At 40.7% G+C, this 20747-nt stretch overlaps 1 protein-coding gene across 5 annotated transcripts in view; it reads right to left on the reverse strand.

Moving 5' to 3' along the window:
* The window catches only part of mid2 (midline 2), a 139199-nt gene that overhangs the window by 10749 nt on the left and 107703 nt on the right, over positions 1-20747 (reverse strand). For all 5 annotated transcript variants that reach the window (XM_029441492.1, XM_029441494.1, XM_029441490.1 and 2 more), the window contains 4 exons: positions 20493-20641; positions 18702-18829; positions 18283-18426; positions 11167-11328 (listed from right to left, as the gene is read on the reverse strand). In XM_029441492.1, the coding sequence (XP_029297352.1) occupies positions 11167-11328; positions 18283-18426; positions 18702-18829; positions 20493-20641 (583 nt within the window). The remainder of the gene's footprint in view (positions 1-11166; positions 11329-18282; positions 18427-18701; positions 18830-20492; positions 20642-20747) is intronic.

A 20747-nucleotide genomic window follows, 5' to 3' on the forward strand; every position in this document is an offset into this window, starting at 1 on the left:
ACTGTCAGTAGTCGGTTGTGTGTGAAAAATGTAACCATTCATTAAAACTGAGCTGCGGTCTTAATGATACAGATGTATTTTACTCCTTTATCAATACACAGACACTTACTGTATTGCAGAGTGCTGAGCTCACAGCTAAATTTCAGTTAATCTGTCTTGGAGAAAAAATGAACGAATGAGCAAATAACAAAAAAACTAACCTCCACGCCAACTGGCATTTTATAAACACTGTCAATATCCCCCTCCACCTTCTGGCATGTTCCCCTGCCCAGTGAATGAAGGATGCTAGCAGTGTCCAAAAGGAGTAAAAACTGTATTGGTTTGGGGCTATTTTCCACCACAGACAACAATGGAGGTCTTTGGTGCAGTAAGTCGTAAGGTGAGTTCAGAAAATTCATTTTTGTATTTATTTTTTTGATGGGATTTGTTGACAAAAAGCAAAAACATAGAATATCACCAGCCCTATCCTTTAAGGCAGGGGTGGGGAACCTCCGGCCTCCGGGCCATATACAGCCCGCAAGACCATTTGATCCGGCCCTCGACGTAATTCATAGATGCAGGCAAAAAAATCCACTAGAAAAAAAAACTAGACGGCAATAAATTGGGTGTTTTTCCTGGCCACAGTCAGGGTCTTTGAACACAACAAGGAACGTGTCATTACGTGGTCACATCATGTCAAAAAACTTCAATATTAAACGAGACGGTCATTGACATCAGTGAACGCAGCGTGGCGAGTGTAAAACAGAGAAAGCTGGACGCAGAATGTCGCACTTTCCAAGAGAAATGGACGAACGATTATTTCTTTGTGGAAGTAAAAGGCCAGTGTGTCTAGTTTGTGCGTAGTTGTAGTTGTAGACTAGTTTGTGTGTCTAGTTAGCTTGTGGTGAACATACAACATACAAACATGGACAGATAGAGAGGTAGACCACCACACCAAGAAGAGACTGTTCCACCACTGCTGTGCAATTATCACTGCCATTTACAATACTCATTTTATTTTCTATCAACCACTTGGTACCTATATTATTTTTTATTCTATTTAATTATTGTTTACTGCCTTTTTACTTCATATGTTCTTTTGCTGTGACAAGATACATTTCCCCGTTGTGGGACTAATAAAGGATTTCTATAAAACAGAAAGATACATGGATAAAAAAAAGTTGCTTTTTTGCACAGCATAAAAGAAAGGTGAAATGAATGGGCTGTGTCTTAAAAACATTTGCAGAGGTTATGAGTTCAATAATTAGTATGGCCCTCGAAGGATTTTGTAAAAAAATAAAATAAAAATGGCCCTTGGAAAACTATAAAGGTGAAAAAGGTTCCCCACCCCTGCTTTAAGGAGATGTCCATTGTTCTTTTACTGCAGTTCATACTGCTTGCTGATAGAGTTGGAGAGAAGTTCCTACATTATTAACATTCTGATACCAAAAAGACCCATTTTTAAAGCGGGACCTTCCTATCCTCGACAAGGAAATATTTCAAAACCAGTTTGTCTTTACTTCTCCTCTCCTGTTCTTTTTTTTTGTAATTGTAATTACACAGTATGCATCTTATACCACTAATCCATGCGACACCTCGCTCCTCTCCTTTTTCTCTCCTCCCCTTTACCTCTTTCTCTTCTTCTACTCTCCTTCCTCTCTCCTCCTCTTCACCTTGTAATGTTTACTTTAGGGGCTGTGTGGCAGCTTGAGGCCTGTCATCAGAGCTGCGTACTGGGTAAATATTATTGCAGGTCCTTTAACAGGAAGTAAAGAGGTACACATACCCCTGTGGCACCTTGACAAGTGATATTTTCAGCCTAGATTTTAGCTGCTTACTCAACGCAGTGACTGGTATCTGAGAAATACACACATACTGTAAACACATACACTCTAGGGTGCCGACTCCCTGCTTCGTACACGCGATACGGACGCCCAGAATAGTTATCCAATAGGATGACGACCATTATAAAGTCAACAGTCCAGTGTTTGACTGTCAGCACCGTAACACATACAGATGAGCTTTTGTTTTGACACAAACAATATGCTCACTCAAAATAGAGCCCAGTCTTCACTTGTAAACAATAGAGCTGCTAAATAAAGACATATTTAAGCCTGGATTTATGGGCTTGGTACTCCTACTTCACACATTCCTGCAGCTTTGTACCACAAAACGACAAAAGTGGATGTTGATGTTTGGAGGTTTCACACTGTTGAACAGGTGCTACCAGGAGGCAGCTGGTCATTATGGAAGCACACAATCGTACCTCAGCCAAGCCGGATTTAACCAGATTTGGACCCTATTCAAATGCACCAGTCACATTTACAAAATACGGTATATTAAATCCGGGTTTTACCTTCCTGTAAAATGACATTTTAAAAACCAAATAGCACATACTGTAGCAGTGTACAAACATATTTCACATCAACATCCTTCACAGAAAAATTCAAAACATCTATGAAAACGATTGTCGGTGGCCTGGATACATATGCTGAATTCATTGCTAAGGAAATCACATCATGTAGTTGACTTCCACCTGCGCACGCAAATCAAACCAGACACTATGAACAGTACAGACAGCTTTCTCTGAGCGGACCTGTCACTGGCCTGCAGGACAGAATACTAAGCTCAGAGAAGAGACACCACAGATACAGACACATCCCGCATGATAATACTGTAAGACTCCTGTAACAGTCTATAAGCTGCTGATCAGTCTACGCTTGAACCCTTTCCAGTTCACAAACTGCTTCCCTCTCCTACTGCAACTTCGTTTCTTGTTGGTATGAATTAATAACTGAGACAGACTGCCAATTAAAAAGCATAAACAGGGCAGAGTCTAATAAAAGCCATCTTGATTAACGTAGGTTGTTGTTCTGTCAGCCGCCAGTCGAATACATTGTGACCAAACTAGGATGCAACCTTAATTCAATTTCATGCTTATGAATGCCTAAAATACGGTGCTTTAAACCCAAATATAATGATTGTTAGAGTTGTCAACCAGAAGATGCGGCTTTGACTTTTTAATGTTAAATTGACTGGACTAATGACATTTTATTTATTTTGTTTTTACACAAAATAAATCATCTATATTTATAGTAAATATTAAAAAAAGAGGTCAGTGAGAGAAACAAATATGTGCAAGACCTTAGCCTTAAAAGCAAGTGTTTTTAAAGTAATATCACAGTTAGATTTCAGATTTAGAAACTGTAACTGGACTGGCACAGTGTAATTTTGCTATGTGCATCACTCATGCAGGGACTGTAATAATGGGTGAAAAGCAGCGGATTGAGGGCACTCATGTCTGCAGACACTCATCCTTGCAAAGAGCTATTTGGTGTCTTCTATTCGTTCAACACTCTCGTTCTCTCACTCTCAATCTGTCACTTTTACTCCACTTTCATACGCTCTCCGACTCTTTGTAGGTTTCTCCCTTCACTTTAGAGGACAGTCGTGTAGAAACCTGGTCACAGTTCGCTCTGAGGTAAATGCAGAAGTATGGTCGTAGCAATAAAAGGTCACACACAAGCGTGCGCACACACTCTCTTCTTAACTGCCTTCTTCTTCTTCTTCTTCATCATACTTAATTCATACGTGTTTCAAGAAGCTGTGGGTTACTTCACACGTGAGAATCTCACAGCGCAGTGAATACTACAGCATTAGTGCCACTGTTCACTGGGAGCCACTCAGGGCTTGACGAATGGTTTCGTTGGAGTGACGTTAGAGTGACCTTAAAAGCCTTTGAAAGCGTTAAGACTTTACAACATGACTTTAAATGTTGTCTCCATTAAGCCAACTGAATTGCATGAGACAGGGCCGCAACAGAGATGTGAAGCCACTAAAAGTGTACTCCACCGATTTAGCATCGCACTCTTATAACGTTGTCGAAATCATGGTGGAGAGTTAAACAAAAAGGGATCAAAACACAGCAGAACGAGAGACATTATCTTTTATTTTACTTTGTGCAGCTCTCTCTGAAGCCACAAAAGGCCTTATTGAACTTTTTTCACAAATGCAGTAGTGCTGCCCAGGTCTTAGGGAGTAAACCCATTCATGTTCATGGCTACCACGATATCGTATACTTGATCGTATACCTTTATTTGTTCATGATTTCTCAACAGGACTTTGTGTTGGAAGTCGTTTGATGAGTGAAGCGTTTTTAAACCAATGTTTAAAGGTCCAATATTGTAAAAAGTATCCATGCCTTTCTTGATTATGAAGCAGGTCTACAGTAGCTGCTATACAAATACTGTCAAAGTATCAAAACGCTCAATCCACGGAGAAATTCACGCAGCTCGTATTCAGAAAATGTGCCTTTAAAGGAGTTGGACATATATTGGTAGAAAGTGCCGACGCAGAGAGCGCAGATGCGAAAGACCCGAAAACACGGACCAATCAGAGCAGACTGGGCTTTTTCGGGAATGGGGACTTAAAGAGACAGGTGCTAAAATTGAGGGTTTAAACCGAGGATGAATTAAAGCATGTAAACATGTTCTAGTAGAAACCCAAAAATACAAGTATTAACCTGACATGAGCCTTTAAGGTCTTTAGGGCATACTTGGCTTTCTCCACTGCTGTAACATTTAATCAACTCCACATAAGTTTCTCCAGTTTGACCTTACTCATACAATTATACAAATAGCTACAGGCAAAAGTTATTCCAGGTGTCTTCATAGTAATGCTGAGCAGGATCCTCGAAGGCAGACAGACGCTGTAGCAGCAAAGCTTGGTCTTGTTTCTCATTTTCCTCCCTCAAACAGACAAACACACACACACACACACACACACACACACACACACACACACACACACACACACACACACACACACACACATTTACATACCCACAAATGTGTACTCTGGGTTTGTGTGGGATTACAGCAAGCATGTCTGGCCTGTCCTCGCCATGAGACCAAAAGTTGTGGCAGCTTGAGATGAAAAGATTTACCTCTGGGATGAATTGACAGATGGCATAAAGATTGAGGAAAGGGCACCAGAAGAGTAGATCATATGCCATAGCCAGGGGTAAGAGAGGACTGCATGCCAAGAGAGGGGTTAGAGAGGGACATAAAAGGAGGAACACGGAGAGTACAAGGCCAAGACATTGTAACAACAGACTTTAACAATGCCTCTTCAAGTCCAGCTTTTCTTTAGCCTTGTGTCCTATCGAGAGCGATTTATTCTCTTGTTTTGATTACAGAGAAAACTGTTAGGATTTATACTATTAATTACATTATACAGTTGAAAAGACTGGCAGTTCCCTCCCCTGTGCTTGCCTTTGTGGTGCCATATTAACACCGTTTGCTGCATTCAGATTTGTTTTACACATACACAGTGCAGCATTTATGAGTGTACTTAGGAGTCACTCTTTTGAAACAGACAGAGCTGTGATGCACGACTTTCCAGTATCTGCGCGACTTGTCACTGCCTTCTTTGCTTTGCAAGCCTCTGCCTAAAATATATGATGAGCTTAGGCTAAAAGCCTCCAGAGCCTCTCATCTTAAAAAATGTGACAGCTAAACCCTACAATCTAGCTACAGACAGAAAGAGAGACTTCGAGTGCAAGGGAAAGAAATTGTGGTTTCTCGGCTCAAAAGCTTGCTACTGGAGCTAGTACATCAGCGGACTCTAGAGAGAAACCTAATAAGCCTGTCAAAGCGAGATATTTGTGATCAGTTTGGTAGTGACCCATTTTTAATCCGAAAACACTGCTCGGCTTCACCGGAACACATGAGTGAGGCACTTTAATCTGAATACAAATTCCTCCGAGAAGACGAGGGAGGCGGGAGAGTGGGAGATAAGAGAAAGAACGAGGGACAAAGACACATGACATCAACACGCATGATGACATGATGAAAACTACAAAACCTCAATAATAGATAGAAATATTGAATGTTTTGTTTGTTATTTTTGATGGCTCGTCTAAACCACTACAGCAGAGAGCAATGCCGGTTGCCAATCACAGGCTCAAAATCTCAACCAAAACTTGGCTGTGGGTGGACAAGCTTTCCCCCGACACCACCGGCTGTCGGAGAAGAGGATGACAGACAGCGCGAGTAGAAGAGGAGCGAGAAGGGGAATTATCTTTCAGCATTGTACTACACTAACACTGGACATTATATAGTGTGCTATACTGTACTGACGAGCACGGGTGGGTAAAGGACAGAGATTTGTTGTTTAATTTCATGTTGCTGTGGTTTTAATTAGATTCTGCTCTCCTAGACATTACATCTATATAATGCTCATTTTCATTTACCAGATACATGCATACTTTGCTGCCCAGTTAACGTTTTGTTGAATGAAGCAAGTGCTACATTTTTGTATCACATCATGTCATAGGGAAGGTCAGGGTCTTACAACAGTTTAAGAATGCTTTAGTTGCTATGAGCAAATATAGCATTGAAAACAAATTAATACATTTAATATATTAAAGACATTTAAAGACTAATTTAAAAATGTTCCTCATCCCCTTGATAGAAAACGTAATTATAGTGGCATTACACTTCCTTCAAACATGCTATTGCAAATATAGTATATAAACATCATTTCTAGGGTTGCTGTGCCGGTTCCCATGATACTCTTTCAAACTTCACTACATGGTCTATTTTGTACAAATATGATTCAGATTTGGTTTTGTGTAATGTATAAATGTAATATATATGGAGCTTCTGACATGAATTATATTGACAATCAGCCTGAATGTAGACCTAACAAACAAAACTCTTCAGCATTATTTTCTTATATAACCAGTTTGTGTTATAATCATCAGTGTTGCATCTCCTTTATCAACTCTCTTCTTTCTCTATAGGCTTTGGAAACACAAAAAGTATTCACATCTTGCTAATAAAGCCAATTGAAATTGAAAACTGTAAATAAATTAGAAAAGTGAAGCTGTAATGTGGCAAAACTAAGATATAAACTGAGATATAAACCTGCTTTTCCTAAAGACAAAAGTGTTTTTGTGTAGTGTACACAAACACTTTTTAAGTGTTCATTGTATGTATTATTCACTTTAATCTGTTTATGTATAGCGGCAACATATTTTTTCTTTTAAATAAAAATGTCATAAAACCTTCATTAACTGAACTGAGAGACACGTAACCAATGTGAGATTAATAATGAAAAATAACACTCTTACGCGCTCATCACACTTATCTGTGTCAAGGGAGCACATTCAAAATCAAATTGCTATTTATATCGTGCCCAGTAAGAGCCATGCGTATCAATGACAGTGAGCTGACTGCCAACTCCACCCTGCACTTCACCTCTAAACGCCCCCCGGCTACACGTCGTGCCCACATCACACCGAGGCAATAATCCACTCTAATGCCATAAGAAAAGAGTTCAAGTACTGACATGCTCCATGTCCCGCAGGCAGGGTGAGTCTGGAAGATTGGAACTTGGGGGGGCAGAGATTCAGATGAGAGGGCCCGCGTATACTTGGACTAGTGCAGCGGCTGTTCGGGACGTGGCCGTTTGGAGCGTGTGCCCATCCGGAACGGGTCCATTGGGGTTCACTTGAAAGTGCCAGATGGCCGTATCAAACACAGGGACAGGACAGGTGAAGTGATGGAGACGGGGTAGAGCTCTCTTTAGAGGCCCCATATGGCTCTTAACTATAACATAACTATAACATATATTTAACTGGTAATATAAATGCAAAAAGGGGAGAAAATTGAGGGTATGCCCATGTGTCCCATTAGCTTGGAACCAACATTCATTTAAAACTGACCAACGCTTGCTATATAAAAGAACGTTAAAATGTAAAATAAAAGTAGAAATAAAACACAAAGAGAACATACCAATGGCAATAATACACAGCAATGTACAAATACAGAATTATAGACATGATTGGAGGATTAGTGGGTCAAAAAGGCCAGAGAATCAAAACGTGTTTCTAGTTTAGATTTAACAGCAAAGATTGATCCACAGTTGTGGAGCAGCAACTTCAAAGGGTCTGGGATTTACAACTTGGACTGAAAAATAGTTGTAATTGAAGTAACATCACTTCAAGAGAGCGCAGGCTACACTGTGGATCCTCACTTTACCAAACGGATCCTTTCATATCAACATCCAGCAGTTATGGAGCAACATTATCATTCATTTGGAGTCATGTGACTCTTTAGCTGCTAAATGTTGCACCATGTTCACTGTTCAGTCGCTATCTGAGTCCGTCAGCCGTTTGGTGCTGAGCAGGTAGTGTACAGTGGGGTTTTTTAAAGAGCTTTTTCACTGAAGACAGCTGCCTGCTGTGGCCTGAGATGACCTTCTGAGAGCGGTGAGAGTGAACAGTACAATTTCAGGCAGGAGAGCCAATGAGCTGAAACTCACTGTAAAGCTCCATAAAGCCGAGGGGAGCCAGATCCAAGTAATAATTCTCTGTAGGTTCATCACTATGAGCAACCCCTTTCACATTGTCTTGGCATTTGATACATTGTTATTATGATAAAAACATCAATCATAGCCTCTTTAGGCGACACAGAACAGTTTTCCAGCCAAAATAGGCAGCTGAGACGTCACTAAGTCTCTCATCTTACACACTGAAGAAGTGGTGCTGGTAAAGAAAATACTATTTATTTGGTATAGAAATGAATGTCCAGCAAAGAGACTCTTGTATTTCTTTTTTTTCAGGTTTAGATTACATGTAACCCCTGGACCTGTCCCTGCTCACAGGCCCATCTATAGGGAAAGCGAGAGTAACAGTAAAGCAAGAGAGAGAGAGCGTGTATGTTTGTGTCAGTGACTGACAGAGAGAGAGAGAGAGAGATCATCCACTGACTACTGCAGTTTCTCACACCCATTTTACCCAGTAGAGTGTATCCAGATTACAGTTAATCCTAAATGGCACAGCCAGACTCCTGACAGCAGTGAAGAGGAGTTGGCATATCAACTCCCTTTTAGCTTTACTACACTGCTGTTCCAATTTAAGACTGATTTTAACTTTTTTATTGAGAACCCATGAGGCAAATCCTAAATTAGCTTTATTGCTGAGGTTTTAACCTTTTATAGGCTACAGTTGAGCCTGAGCTCCGGGTGAGGAATATTTAGGTAGTTATCTTTGTAGCGATGGCCATGTTGTCCTTCTTCACTTTTAAAAATGAACTAGAATCTGTTGGTTATGCTGTACGTAGCACTTTCTTTTTTATGAGTATGTGCTTAAGAGTACCAGCTTCAATACTATATTTTTTATTTTTACAGTTTATTTGCTCACATTTTGTTTACCTTTGCTTTATTTAGTTTCTTTCTTTATATTTATTTACTGTGTACTGTTCCAGGGAAGGAGAATCATATAAAAAAAAAAAAAACTTTCAGGACAAGATTTTGCAGGAGAGAATAAAAACAAAACAATAAACAAACGAAAAAAGGTTGAGAAGGTGTCAATTAAACACAATCTTTTCAAAGTGAAAAACACTGCATCCCCTGGTTCCAGAAACAGCTACTGTATATGTGCCAGGAACCAAGGAGAGAGCGACTATCGAGGAAGAAATGATGTCAAAAACACAACTTCCTCAGTGTTTTAGACACTCATTGCTAAACATGAAACTGAGTAACTTCACTGAGAGAGAGAGAGAGAGAGAGAGAGAGACACGAGAGAGAGAGAGAGAGAGAGAGAGAGAGAGAGAGAGAGAGAGAGAGAGAGAGAGAGAGAGAGACAGAGAGAGAGAGACAGAGAGAGAGAGAGAGATAGAGAGAGAGGAGACAGAGAGAGACAGAGAGAGATGGAGAGATGAGAGAGAGAGAGAGAGATTGGAGAGAGAGTGAGAGAGAAGAGAGAGAGGAGAGATGGAGAGAGAGAGAGAGAGAGAGATGGAGAGAGAGGAGCGACAGAGAGAGACAGAGAGAGAGACAGAGAGAGAGAGAGAGAGAGAGGTGATAAAAGGGGAATATAATGCTCTCGTGCAACATACCACTAAACATGGTTCTAGTGAATATAAAGCGAGGCTTTTGCACAGCTAGATGCAAGTTGACAAGTGTGTAGGAGAGAGAATAAATAAAGAAGCACTTATATGCACCGTTTCCTCAACTCTGCTATTAACACATCATGAACGCGACCAAAAGTAACTTTGCGCAGACCCTTTGGTGGGATTTAAGCCAAACCACTTGTTGAAGGTCGTGCTATCAAACTTTGCTGGTAATATATTAGCATATAGCAGAAGGAAGACTTGTTTGTAAGTGGTACATATATGCAATAGCCTCAATTCTCTAAAAAAGAAATAAAGTCTACATAAAGAAAGTTCAGTTGAAATGAGGCCTTATGCATTAAATCATGGGTTATATCAATGCACAAGCTAATGTTGCTAAACAGAATTGGTTAAAACGTTATTCTGATGATGATATTTATGGTTGAAACATACATGAAGTGCCTCTATGTACGGTGGACGGAGCTAAATCCTGCGATGCTGATTCAGTATTAGGGCAAGCTTAAGGGGTAAAACTAAATAAAAGGAGAAATTGTTTACTACATGCTCTGACTGATAAGCTTGAACAACCTGACTAGTAACGTTTAAGCAATTAAGATGACATTTTGTTCGGTTAACACAATGCGAGTCAGGCTTGCTTTTGTTATGACAAACGCTAAAATGAAGTCGCAGAAAGTGCGTTTGTATCCAGATTCTCTGTTCTCATTGTGAATGATGTCAAAGTGTCAAACACAGCACACAGTGGGCAATGACACCCCACGTTCATGACTAAAAAGAAGTGTTTTAATTACTAAAAGTTAAGTTAGTAAGTTCCACTCATTTACCTAAAAAACATTCATGGAAAATGTAATGAAATATTTCTGGGTGTTTGTGACACAGAGGAACACTTCGCACATCTATTTCATGAGACAGGTGCGTAGGAGAGGGCCGAGTGGTTTAAAAGTTACAAATAAATAATTATCGGCAACTTCTGAGTGTTTGTGAAAGAAATCTGTCAAGCTCTCGGAGCTCACTCGTTTTTACTACTGATCAAAAACTAATCCAAATGAGATCTAATTCTGCTACTTATCCTTCACTCATTTATAAATCAAAGATAACCCCCCCTAGGGAAAGCTTTGCATAGTGACAGCCTGTAAGTTATGTTGCACCAATGACACAGAGGGTTGAAAACTTTGTATTAAATATCAAAAACAAAATTAACAAAGCTTGTAAATGTTCATGGCAAAAAAAAAGGTTTGCGGGCCATGGTGTCACGTGAGCCTTCACTTACTGTTGGTTTTGAGGCGGGCTGGCTCACTGTTGCGGCTTCCTGCCTGGTTGATCGCCTTGACAAAGAAGATATAACGGGTGCCACTCTGCAAGCCGTGCACCGTGTAGTGGTTCTGCTTGATGTTAGGTACGATCATCCAGCTGTCTGCAGAGTTGTACAAACCTGGCAGATCAACAGAGAAACACACACACAGACACACAGACACAGACACACACACACAGACACAGACACAGACACACACACACACACACAGCATGAGTAACCCAGTTTTGTTCATGTAAGCACAATCCTGCTGAGAAACTTTTCGGTGATGTTGAAAAGAGCAAAAAAAAAAACAATTCTCAAAATCTGACCGGAGCGGGATGTTATGCTTTTTACCCAAACATTAAGTGAGTCATCACACAGTAAGAAGCTCGGAGACCATACAACCGCAGTGTTATGCAACACTTGTGTGTACATACTGATCCAGCCCATTACCTTTCCATCATGTTTACCTTGGCGTGCTCCCCTGAGGCAATGTTGTGTGTTGACTAAGCTGAATCTATAACCCATTGAGAACAAGGTACTTCCATGACAGAATATCTGTAGTCAGCGCCTCAGGGCAAAAGAGTGTGATAACTTTAATGTTCAAATGTATGGAAACGTGAGGAAAACAACCAACATGAGCCCAGTCGGTGGGCGCTTTGATTCAGAGCGTCTTGCAGAGTGGAGGGTTAGTAATGGCTGGGTAAGCTCCGCAGTCACCTTCTTCTAAACAGTCTTTTCAGTGTCTCAGCTGCAGTCGACTGTGAAGGATGAAATCTCAGGACTGAGGAGAGCGACGTCGACAATGGGGTGCTCTTTTTGGCCTCTAGTCTAATGTGTGTAATAAAAGGGGGATTCATTTACACACTTAGATTGTTGTTATTTTCCCCTTAACTGACCAACCACATGTTTATGAAGCGATGTTTATCTGATTTTAAATCCCAAACACACAACTTTCAACACGAGGTGAGAGGTGTGCATGTAAGATGGCAGAGTTGTTGCATCAGATATAGCAAAAATTTGAGATGTGAGGAAAAAAAACAAACATGGTGTTAAATTTGCTTCCCTCTCTTGTGTTTTGCACAGACTTTAGAGGCATCGTCACAGAGAACAGGTGAGTACAGGGTTTCTTAACCTAGTTTGTTAAAACAACACGGATGAATAATGAATTATTAATTACACAATATGAGAAACACTATCAAACGTATGAGCAAACATTGACCGCCAGGCGTAACATTTCTTTTTCCCACCTAAAAAATTCTGAACACATTCAAATAAACCCTTGCCAAAACAAGCACAGCATCTTGTTTAGCAGCACTACAGCTGAAGTTAATGTTTTTAGAGTTGAAGGTAGAATAACAATCCTTTTCATTGTCTTATCTCTCCTCCTCCCCCCCGCTGCAGATTTGCAGGGAAATAAAAACCCTGAAAAGGGAGAGAGCTCTCAGGGCCATGCCTGCCTTGTCCCTTCTAGTGAGAAAGACTTGTGAATTATTGAACAAGATGGCAACAGCATGCATAAGTAATAGCCGAGAGTCTGCTTGTAAATATAAATACTTCACAGGACGCAAATAAGGCCTTTAAAAGTGAGGTGGCTTTAAGAATGAATGAGGGGAGGGGACTGTTAAAGTTAGAGTGAAAGCTGCCTCTTTACATATCTGCCGACTTCGACAAGCTTTTCCCTGACAAAGAAAACACCGTAGAGGACTTTCATCTTCCTTTAAGATGAGAGAGAAGAAAAAGTGAGGGCTTCTTTACACCTTGCACGAACACAATTCCTTTTGTATCCAGAAATGGTCAGCAAAAAAATAATCTGCATTTTTATTTCAGCCTGCTCTTACAAATAAGCATCCACTGCCAACAATGGAATCCTGACAAAAAGCAAGTGTGATGATCTACTGGGACAGCTGTCCCTTGCTGTGAAAGTTATCCCACCCGTCATTTTAGCCGCTTCCTGAAGAAATTAGGGAGGCTACAATAATACGTGAGCTTTCAAAAAGAGATACAGGGGAAAGACGACGGAGTAGACTTCACGCTGCTTTCCATTTTTAAAGCTTTTGATCTCCATAGCACCTCTCCCTTTTTGCAAAAATCAAATTAGGTCAGTACACAGCGATACTGCTACTGCTACTTTTACCACTGAAAAGAGGCTTTCTAACACCAGCCGAGTGATGCCGAGTGAGGCTTCCTTTGGAGAGCATTGGGACTTCAAAGTATGGTGGAGCAGTAACTGAATGTGCAATTGTAAAAAGAGAAAGAAAAAAAAAGAAACAGAGGGGAAATAGATCGGCTTGTGTCTTGCATTCAGACATCAAGTGTGTGTGTGTGTGTGTGTGTGTACAGTATGCACAGCATGTGTGTATGTCTGTTCTGTATCTGTGGAAAGATGAGAAGGGAAAGTCTTTGTTGATGCAATATATAGTTATTGGTGACTGTGTGTGTGGGAGCCTGCATGGAGTATGTGTTGTATGTCTGTGCTACTCTGGAGGAACAGACTGTGTGTGTGTGTGTGTGTGTGTGTGTGTGTGTGTGTGTGTGTGTGTGTGTGTGTGTGTGTGTGTGTGTGTGTGTGTGTGTGTGTGTGTGTGCATCACCTGCATCTATCTCTCGGTGCCTCCACATAACTCTGATAAGAGTACTGTTGTCTCACTAGTTTCCTGCAAAGACTGAACCCTCATCAACATTTCATCAAACTCTGTAGCAAAGATTAATCCTGCTGATAGTCTGAAAGATGGCCTGTCGAGATGCAAATATTTCATTTTTATCAAACTCTAGACTTTCCTAACACCCACTGAGATACAGCTTTTTACCTGTGATAATCATATTAGTATTTCACCACAGGCCGATGCTTATGAATACACATGAAAGCGGATGAAACCAGCATGTATTGCTAGAGATGTTAACATGCAGGCCTCTCAGAAAAGTGTACACATTGGCAGAAACTGGGAAGAAGTCATGCGGAGGTGGGAGAAGAGATATGGACTTCTATTAGTCCAGACAGATCCAATAAAATCAGCTGAGCAATGCAGGAAGAACTGATGCGTATGGAACTAGTGAGCCTATTTGGCTTGTTCGTTTTAAGGGTAATAGTTATCAATATGACAGCCATGGGCAATACGGAGAGGCATTAAAAGAAACAAAGTGGCTGTCGAGCCAACAATGGTGCTTGCTGTTAAGTGGGAAGACTTGTCACTGGAGGCTGTGATGACGATCCTGTTACATTAGTCTCTTGTTTTTCCATGCAAAACAGTTCAAATATAAAAAATTCTTTGCTTATTTGCAGTACCAAGAGTTAGATGATATATTTGATGCAACATGTGTATACGCTAAAGAAGAAGCTACAGCAGAGAGATGATTAGCTTAGCTTAGCATAAAGACTGGAAGCTGAGGAAAGGCCAAAGATAACAAAATCCTCCCACCAGCACCTCTGAAGATCACTAATAACATGTTATATCTTGTTTGTTTAATCCAAACAAATGAAAAGAAATTCAATGGGTTATGTGCAGGACTATTTCTTGGCTCGACGCAGTGACAGAGTGGAACATTTGTGTTATTTCTTCTTTCAAAGTTACATAGTCTTACTATAAAACCTCTTTAAATTTGACATTTTTTGATGAAAATGATTAAGCTACCTCAAAAAATATATTTTTAAATAGAAATTCATATATTTTAAATGCATATACCATAAAAACACGAAAGGCTTATGCTAACAAAGTAACCCTGAAGTCGATTCAGCATTGGATTCAGCAGAAATGTGACGATAACATTTACAGCCGTCGTTAAATTCTTTAGCGTCGTCTTCTTTAATGAAACGATTAGGATGTAGCACTTACTACTGTTTGCATCAGCAGCACTCTCTGACATAAAAGAACAACATCAATAGAGTTTGAATTAACACGGAAGGCTGAAGGAAATTCTATACTATTCAATTGTAGATCAATGAAACACTCTGCTTTTCTGTTTTAATGTCTCTTTTGTTTTCGACGTAGGAATCAACATCAGCAAATAAAAGCTGATTGATCGCTGAGTGTGGGAACATGAGCATGTGATTTTAAAGTAAAAAGAAAAACAGTGACGCTTGCAAAGGGCCACAAGTCGCAGCTGCACTATTACACTGCAGACATCTTTACTTGCAGTCATATTTGGCTTTTTTGACACTGCTTATTTTTCTCCATGGTGTATGGTTTCACTTGCTGACTCTATTTTCTGCTGCTGTGCTTGGATGATCCTGCAGAGGCCGGGTTCACGAGACCCCCTTTACTCATGGGAGGGCCAAGGCTGAGGATGAGGCCAGGAAAAAGAGCTAGAGAGAGAGAGAGAGAGAGAGAGAGAGAGAGAGAGAGAGAGAGAGAGAGAGAGAGAGAGAGACAGCGAGAGCGAAAGGATGGCACTCAAGTGGGAGCATTTAACCACTAGGAAAGTTTGAGAAAAATGCTATGGTAAAAATTCAAGTGGCGTGGCAGGCTAAATGGGTTACTCTCTTTCTCAGTTTCTCCTGTTAATCTCTGAGGACTCTGTAGCAGCACACAGCTGAATATCTGAGCCACTCAGTCTACCGCAGCTGAAATGTATCCTGATGCTTCAAATGGCTGGGGCACTTGAGTTGTATGGTTAGATGGAGAAATGTCAGGCTACACAGAGAGGACGAGAGGAGAGGAGATGGTGAAAGGTTCAAAGAGAGGAGGGAAAGTGGAGAGGCACAGGTGTGTGTGTGTGTGTGTGTGTGTGTGTGCACATGCACCGTTATGTACATTAATCATATCCTCCTCATATCAGTAAGTGGAGCATTCTCAGCTCTCCTATGTAACCACTATCCACTCTGATTCTCACCTGTTCCTCCTGCTCCCCTCCTCCACAGTAGTCTTTCTTTCCCTTCATTTATAGTGATAGACTAGTTAGGACATGTTCTGAGCCTCGTGCTCTGGAGTTATGAGCTAAAACATTCAGGGCTGCATAGAAAGCCACATGGGGTTGATATTGGATTGGAAAACTAATCAGTTGCTCCTAATAACTACATTATGACTGCAGCTCTTTATGGTGCAACATTACTAATTACATTTGAAACAAAACAAGCACTGATTGAAACACCTTTACCATGGCAGTATTAGACAATACTAAAACAAAAATAAGCGTTGGTATAGGGAGAAATGGGAGAAGTCAAAAGAGGGCAGCAATGTTTCTATATTCTCATCTTTCCTTTTTCCTGCAGACTTTTTATGAAGCTTAAATAAAAAGCCGATACTAAATAGTGAATCTATTCCAAGCATCCCCTCGTGATATGAACTGCATGTCCTGTTTTTATAATAGGAAGTCTTGATAACTCAGCTCTATCGCTCTATTAATACAAGCATGGAGAACAACAAAGACATAAGTTGGACAGAAAATCTAGGTTATGCAACACAGTCGGTATAAAATATTGAACATATGAAAAGAAGACTGAGCAATGATGAAAGAATTGTGATGCTCCAGTTTATTTCTCTGTGTAACTGCAGAGAGGTCACTGTGTGTTTCTTTCAATTGACTTAAAGTGAAATTATGGAACTTTTGCTGAACAGCGGCAACAATTACAGCAAGTGGTCCCCAACCATTTGAAAAATGACCGGATACATCCGTCTGTGCGTCTGTGTCTCTTGACACATGTCGAGACGCTCGTCTCAGTCACGTGATACTTTACTTCAAAGGTTAAGCCCACAAGCAACAATGAGTGGAAAACAAACGTCTTTAAAGAGCTTTTTTTTTGGACTCAATGAGGAGACAGAAGAAGAAGAGCCTACGACTTCCAAGAAAAAGAAAGCTGCATTTAAAAAACAATATCAGGAGTCCTACTTAAAATAGGTTTATCGCTACAGGAGATTCTCATGCGCCGCTCTGCATAATACACAGGCTCGCAGATGAGGCAACGAAGCCTTCAAAACTGCTTCGGCACATGGAGACCAAGCACCCTGAATTAAAAGACAAGCCCTTGGATTTGTAAAGATAAAAACATGAACAATATGGCCAGAAGCAACTACTGATGGTCACCACATCAACACATGCGAGTGCACTGAGAGCGTCATACTTAGTGACTAACCCTATTGCTAAGAGAAGAAACCTTTTACTATTGGGGAAGAATTTATCCCCCTATATTGGACCGGCTCGTTGCAGAGACACAAGCTCAGGGCTCCCACTAATTCAGCGTAATGGTGTGTTTTTTATGCACTTTATATTTGTTTGTATGCCGGTCGTATCATTTTATTTCATTATATTTATCCCCCCACCCTTTGAAGGCCGGTCCGTGAAGATATTGTCTTACATGAAAACGGTCCGTGGCGCAAAAAAGGTTGAATTACAGGATACTCATCAATTAAAACATGTAGCATAAAGTAAGAAAACTGACTCAGTAATGACCCTAACCCTAACCCTAACCCTATTATACAGCAGTCCTACTCAAATTAGCTAACATAAGTCAACATAAGCTACTGGTGGTCATACCAGACCAAGTGAAGCAGGGGAACCCCTGAGTGTAAACTCAGCAAATTGTGTATTATTTATTTGAAGAGGAATATTTGTGTTATTTTCTTCTTTTTAAAGTTAAAAGCTCTTTACATTTGATAAAAATGATTAAAGCACTATTGATGCCAGAGAGATCCATTGATCTCTAGTCCTCGACGGTACCATGCAGGTGTGATATAGCAGGAGCCTCCATGTTAGCGGACCTACAGCGTGCAGTTAGTATCATGTATTACCAGTGTTACTTGGTTGTTTCTATTAGTGACTGTACGGTTACTGGATTGGACTGTTTCTTTAAAAGCTCTAAATAGCAAGTTTAATATTTAAAGGAATTACTTCCTTTGTAAAACACATGAAAAACTAATATTTCAGCCGGTTTCCTGATTCCCTAACAAATGAAACATTTATGGTATTTAAACACAGGCCAACAAAGTATCTGATCCCTCTTGGATAAAGTTTGATTGAAACTATCCTAGAAAAATCCCCTGGCTGTTGCTGCAATTGGACATGAAATTCCTGACATGCTCAGATAATGAGTGCATGGGATCTACAGTACTGATCTAATTGTGTGAGTGCGTGTGTGTGTGTGTGCACAAGACTCACTGATGAAATTTGTCTGGCCGGTGTAAATGGTGTACTGCAGCTCGTAGGAGGTGACGCTGAACTCGTCCTCTGACGTCCAGTGAACAGTGATGGTGTCATGGGAGGCGGTGCACAGCTCGTCTCTTATGGATGGCGGGTTGGGAGCTACACATGGAAGAAACAATACAATTCATAGAAAAAGTAAATGGTCTTAACTAACTTGTTTGATTTAATAAAGTAGTCATTTCTTAGAGAGAAAAGTCACCTCAAGAACAGCATAATAAAAAGTGCATCGTTGAATGAGCAGAAACGACTGTCAAACATAGTAATGTAATAAGTAATCTAATTAGTAATTAACAAGTAGTGTTTCAGCTTGCATGCATACATGTATGTGAAGCTAAACACTGTAGGTGTCCATTGTAGACAGACACAGGTCTTACCTGTTAGGTAATCTAGTCCCTCGAGAATCTTCTTCTCTCGGGAAAAGTCCAGGGCAAAGTTGTCAAACGCCTCATTCAGGTTGACGTCAGGGATGAGCACCTGGGAGGAGGCTGTCGCCATGGCAACCCTTTAAAGTGGTCAGGACATAGGAGCGAGAAAAAAGGAAATGTCAGAGGAACGGTAGAGAGGCAAGGGGGCAGAGGAGGGCCCGAGACGTCAGATGAGGCGATGACAGGAAACGAGAGGAGGGGCAGGATAATATGACAGGTGATGAAGAGGTGGACAAATGTGAGGAGAGAAGTAAAGGAAGTGAAGGAGGGGGAGGGACGGTGGGAAAGAAAACATAGAGGAATAGAATATAAAATAAAAATAATATAGAACCAACGTGTCTGCAAACCTGCTCCATAAACTACCAGTGACCCAGACAGCCAACATGACTCAGACAAACCGAAACACACATTGCCACACTGACTCCATAGTCTGCTTTGTGCACACTTCTGCTTTGAGCATCAGTGAGCCGTCTGTGGCAGGAGCCAGCCCGAACCACGGCGCTGGCAGGGTTACAGAGCGGAGCAGTGTAAGTCCTTACGACTTTGGTTCCTCAGTGAAGAGAAACCAGACGGTAAATAAAGTGCCCGGCCTGGCATTGGAAAAACGTGGAGTCCGGGCCAAATAAAAACATGTCACTCCAGATTTTGCAGAGATGATTTTCTGTCTGAGAGAATGAGTTAGAACGCTGTCGTGGGAAGAAGGGAGGTAGGTATTACAGAAGTATGCAGGTGGAAAGAGAAACCGCGGAGCTGGCCGCTTAAAAGATAGATGATTTTCACCAGAGGACTGGCATTGATCGCTGCAGCTAAAGAGGCTTTATATAATGCTGATTCCACCTGCCTTACTTTCCACTTTACTTTTCATAAAAAGGAAAAGTATTTGTAGTACAGGAGTTTTAAGATGTTTGTATTTTACCAGTGATAGTCTAAATGCATTTAATCCCATGTGTCTGGTGTTCCTCTTTTGACTCTTTATATCTCATCAGTGGTGAGTGGAAACTACAATATTACCACTGACCAACTCTTCTTTCAATCTCTCAGTTTATGATGTTCCCCCATGGTGCATATTCCTCAATAAAGTTTATTCAAATGATTGTATGTACAGTATCTGCTGCTTTTTTCGTCAACGTCCTTCCACCCACGCAGACCGCAATAATACAGGCAGATTCTGTTTGTCTTTACGATATAATACAGAAAACTAATTAATATTATATAAACTGAAAGTAATGTTACACCCACAGCCCTTTTATAAACTGCTGTGTGTTTGCTACCTGTGTGTTTTGTCTCATTGTGGATTCTTTTAGCCCCATTTGTAATGTTTCAGAATAAGACTAATGATGAATGTGGAGTTAACTCAATGAGGTGACATGTTGCCTACAGTACACAACGCACGGTAAATATATATATATATATATATATATATATATATATATATATATATATATATATATATGAGCAAAGTTTATCATCAGAGGTGGACAAAGCACTCAGATCTTTTACTTAAGTAAAAGTAGTAGAAATACTCTGTTACAAGTATTGTGTGTGTGTGTGTGTGTGTCTATGCACTACATCACTTTCTCTCCCTCACTGTGTGTCTGTGTGCAGATGTGTGTATGTCTGTGTGCAGATGTGTGTGTGTCTGTGTGCAGATGTGTGTGTGTCTATGCACTATATCACTTTCTCTCCCTCACTGTGTGTCTGTGTGCAGCTGTGTGTGTGTGTGTGTTGTACATAACCCACCTTTCAGCTACATTGCGGGCGGTCTGGAGGAAGCGGGCATGGTCGTTCTCCTTCAGGCTCTGCTCGGCTTGTGTGATGAGGGCACTGGAGCGCTCCAGACACTGGCGACAGTTTGCAATCTGCTGAGCCAATTTACGCAGTTTCATCACCTGGAACAAACACAAATACAGATGTGTTGCTATGCTGCGAAACACTGATTTATATCCACTCACTCACTCTGAGCCTTGAAGGAATACATTGCTGTTTTGTTGTCAA

The sequence above is a fragment of the Cottoperca gobio genome, chromosome 10 (assembly GCF_900634415.1).
Source record: "Cottoperca gobio chromosome 10, fCotGob3.1, whole genome shotgun sequence".
In the NCBI taxonomy this organism is placed as follows: Eukaryota; Metazoa; Chordata; class Actinopteri; order Perciformes; family Bovichtidae; genus Cottoperca; species Cottoperca gobio.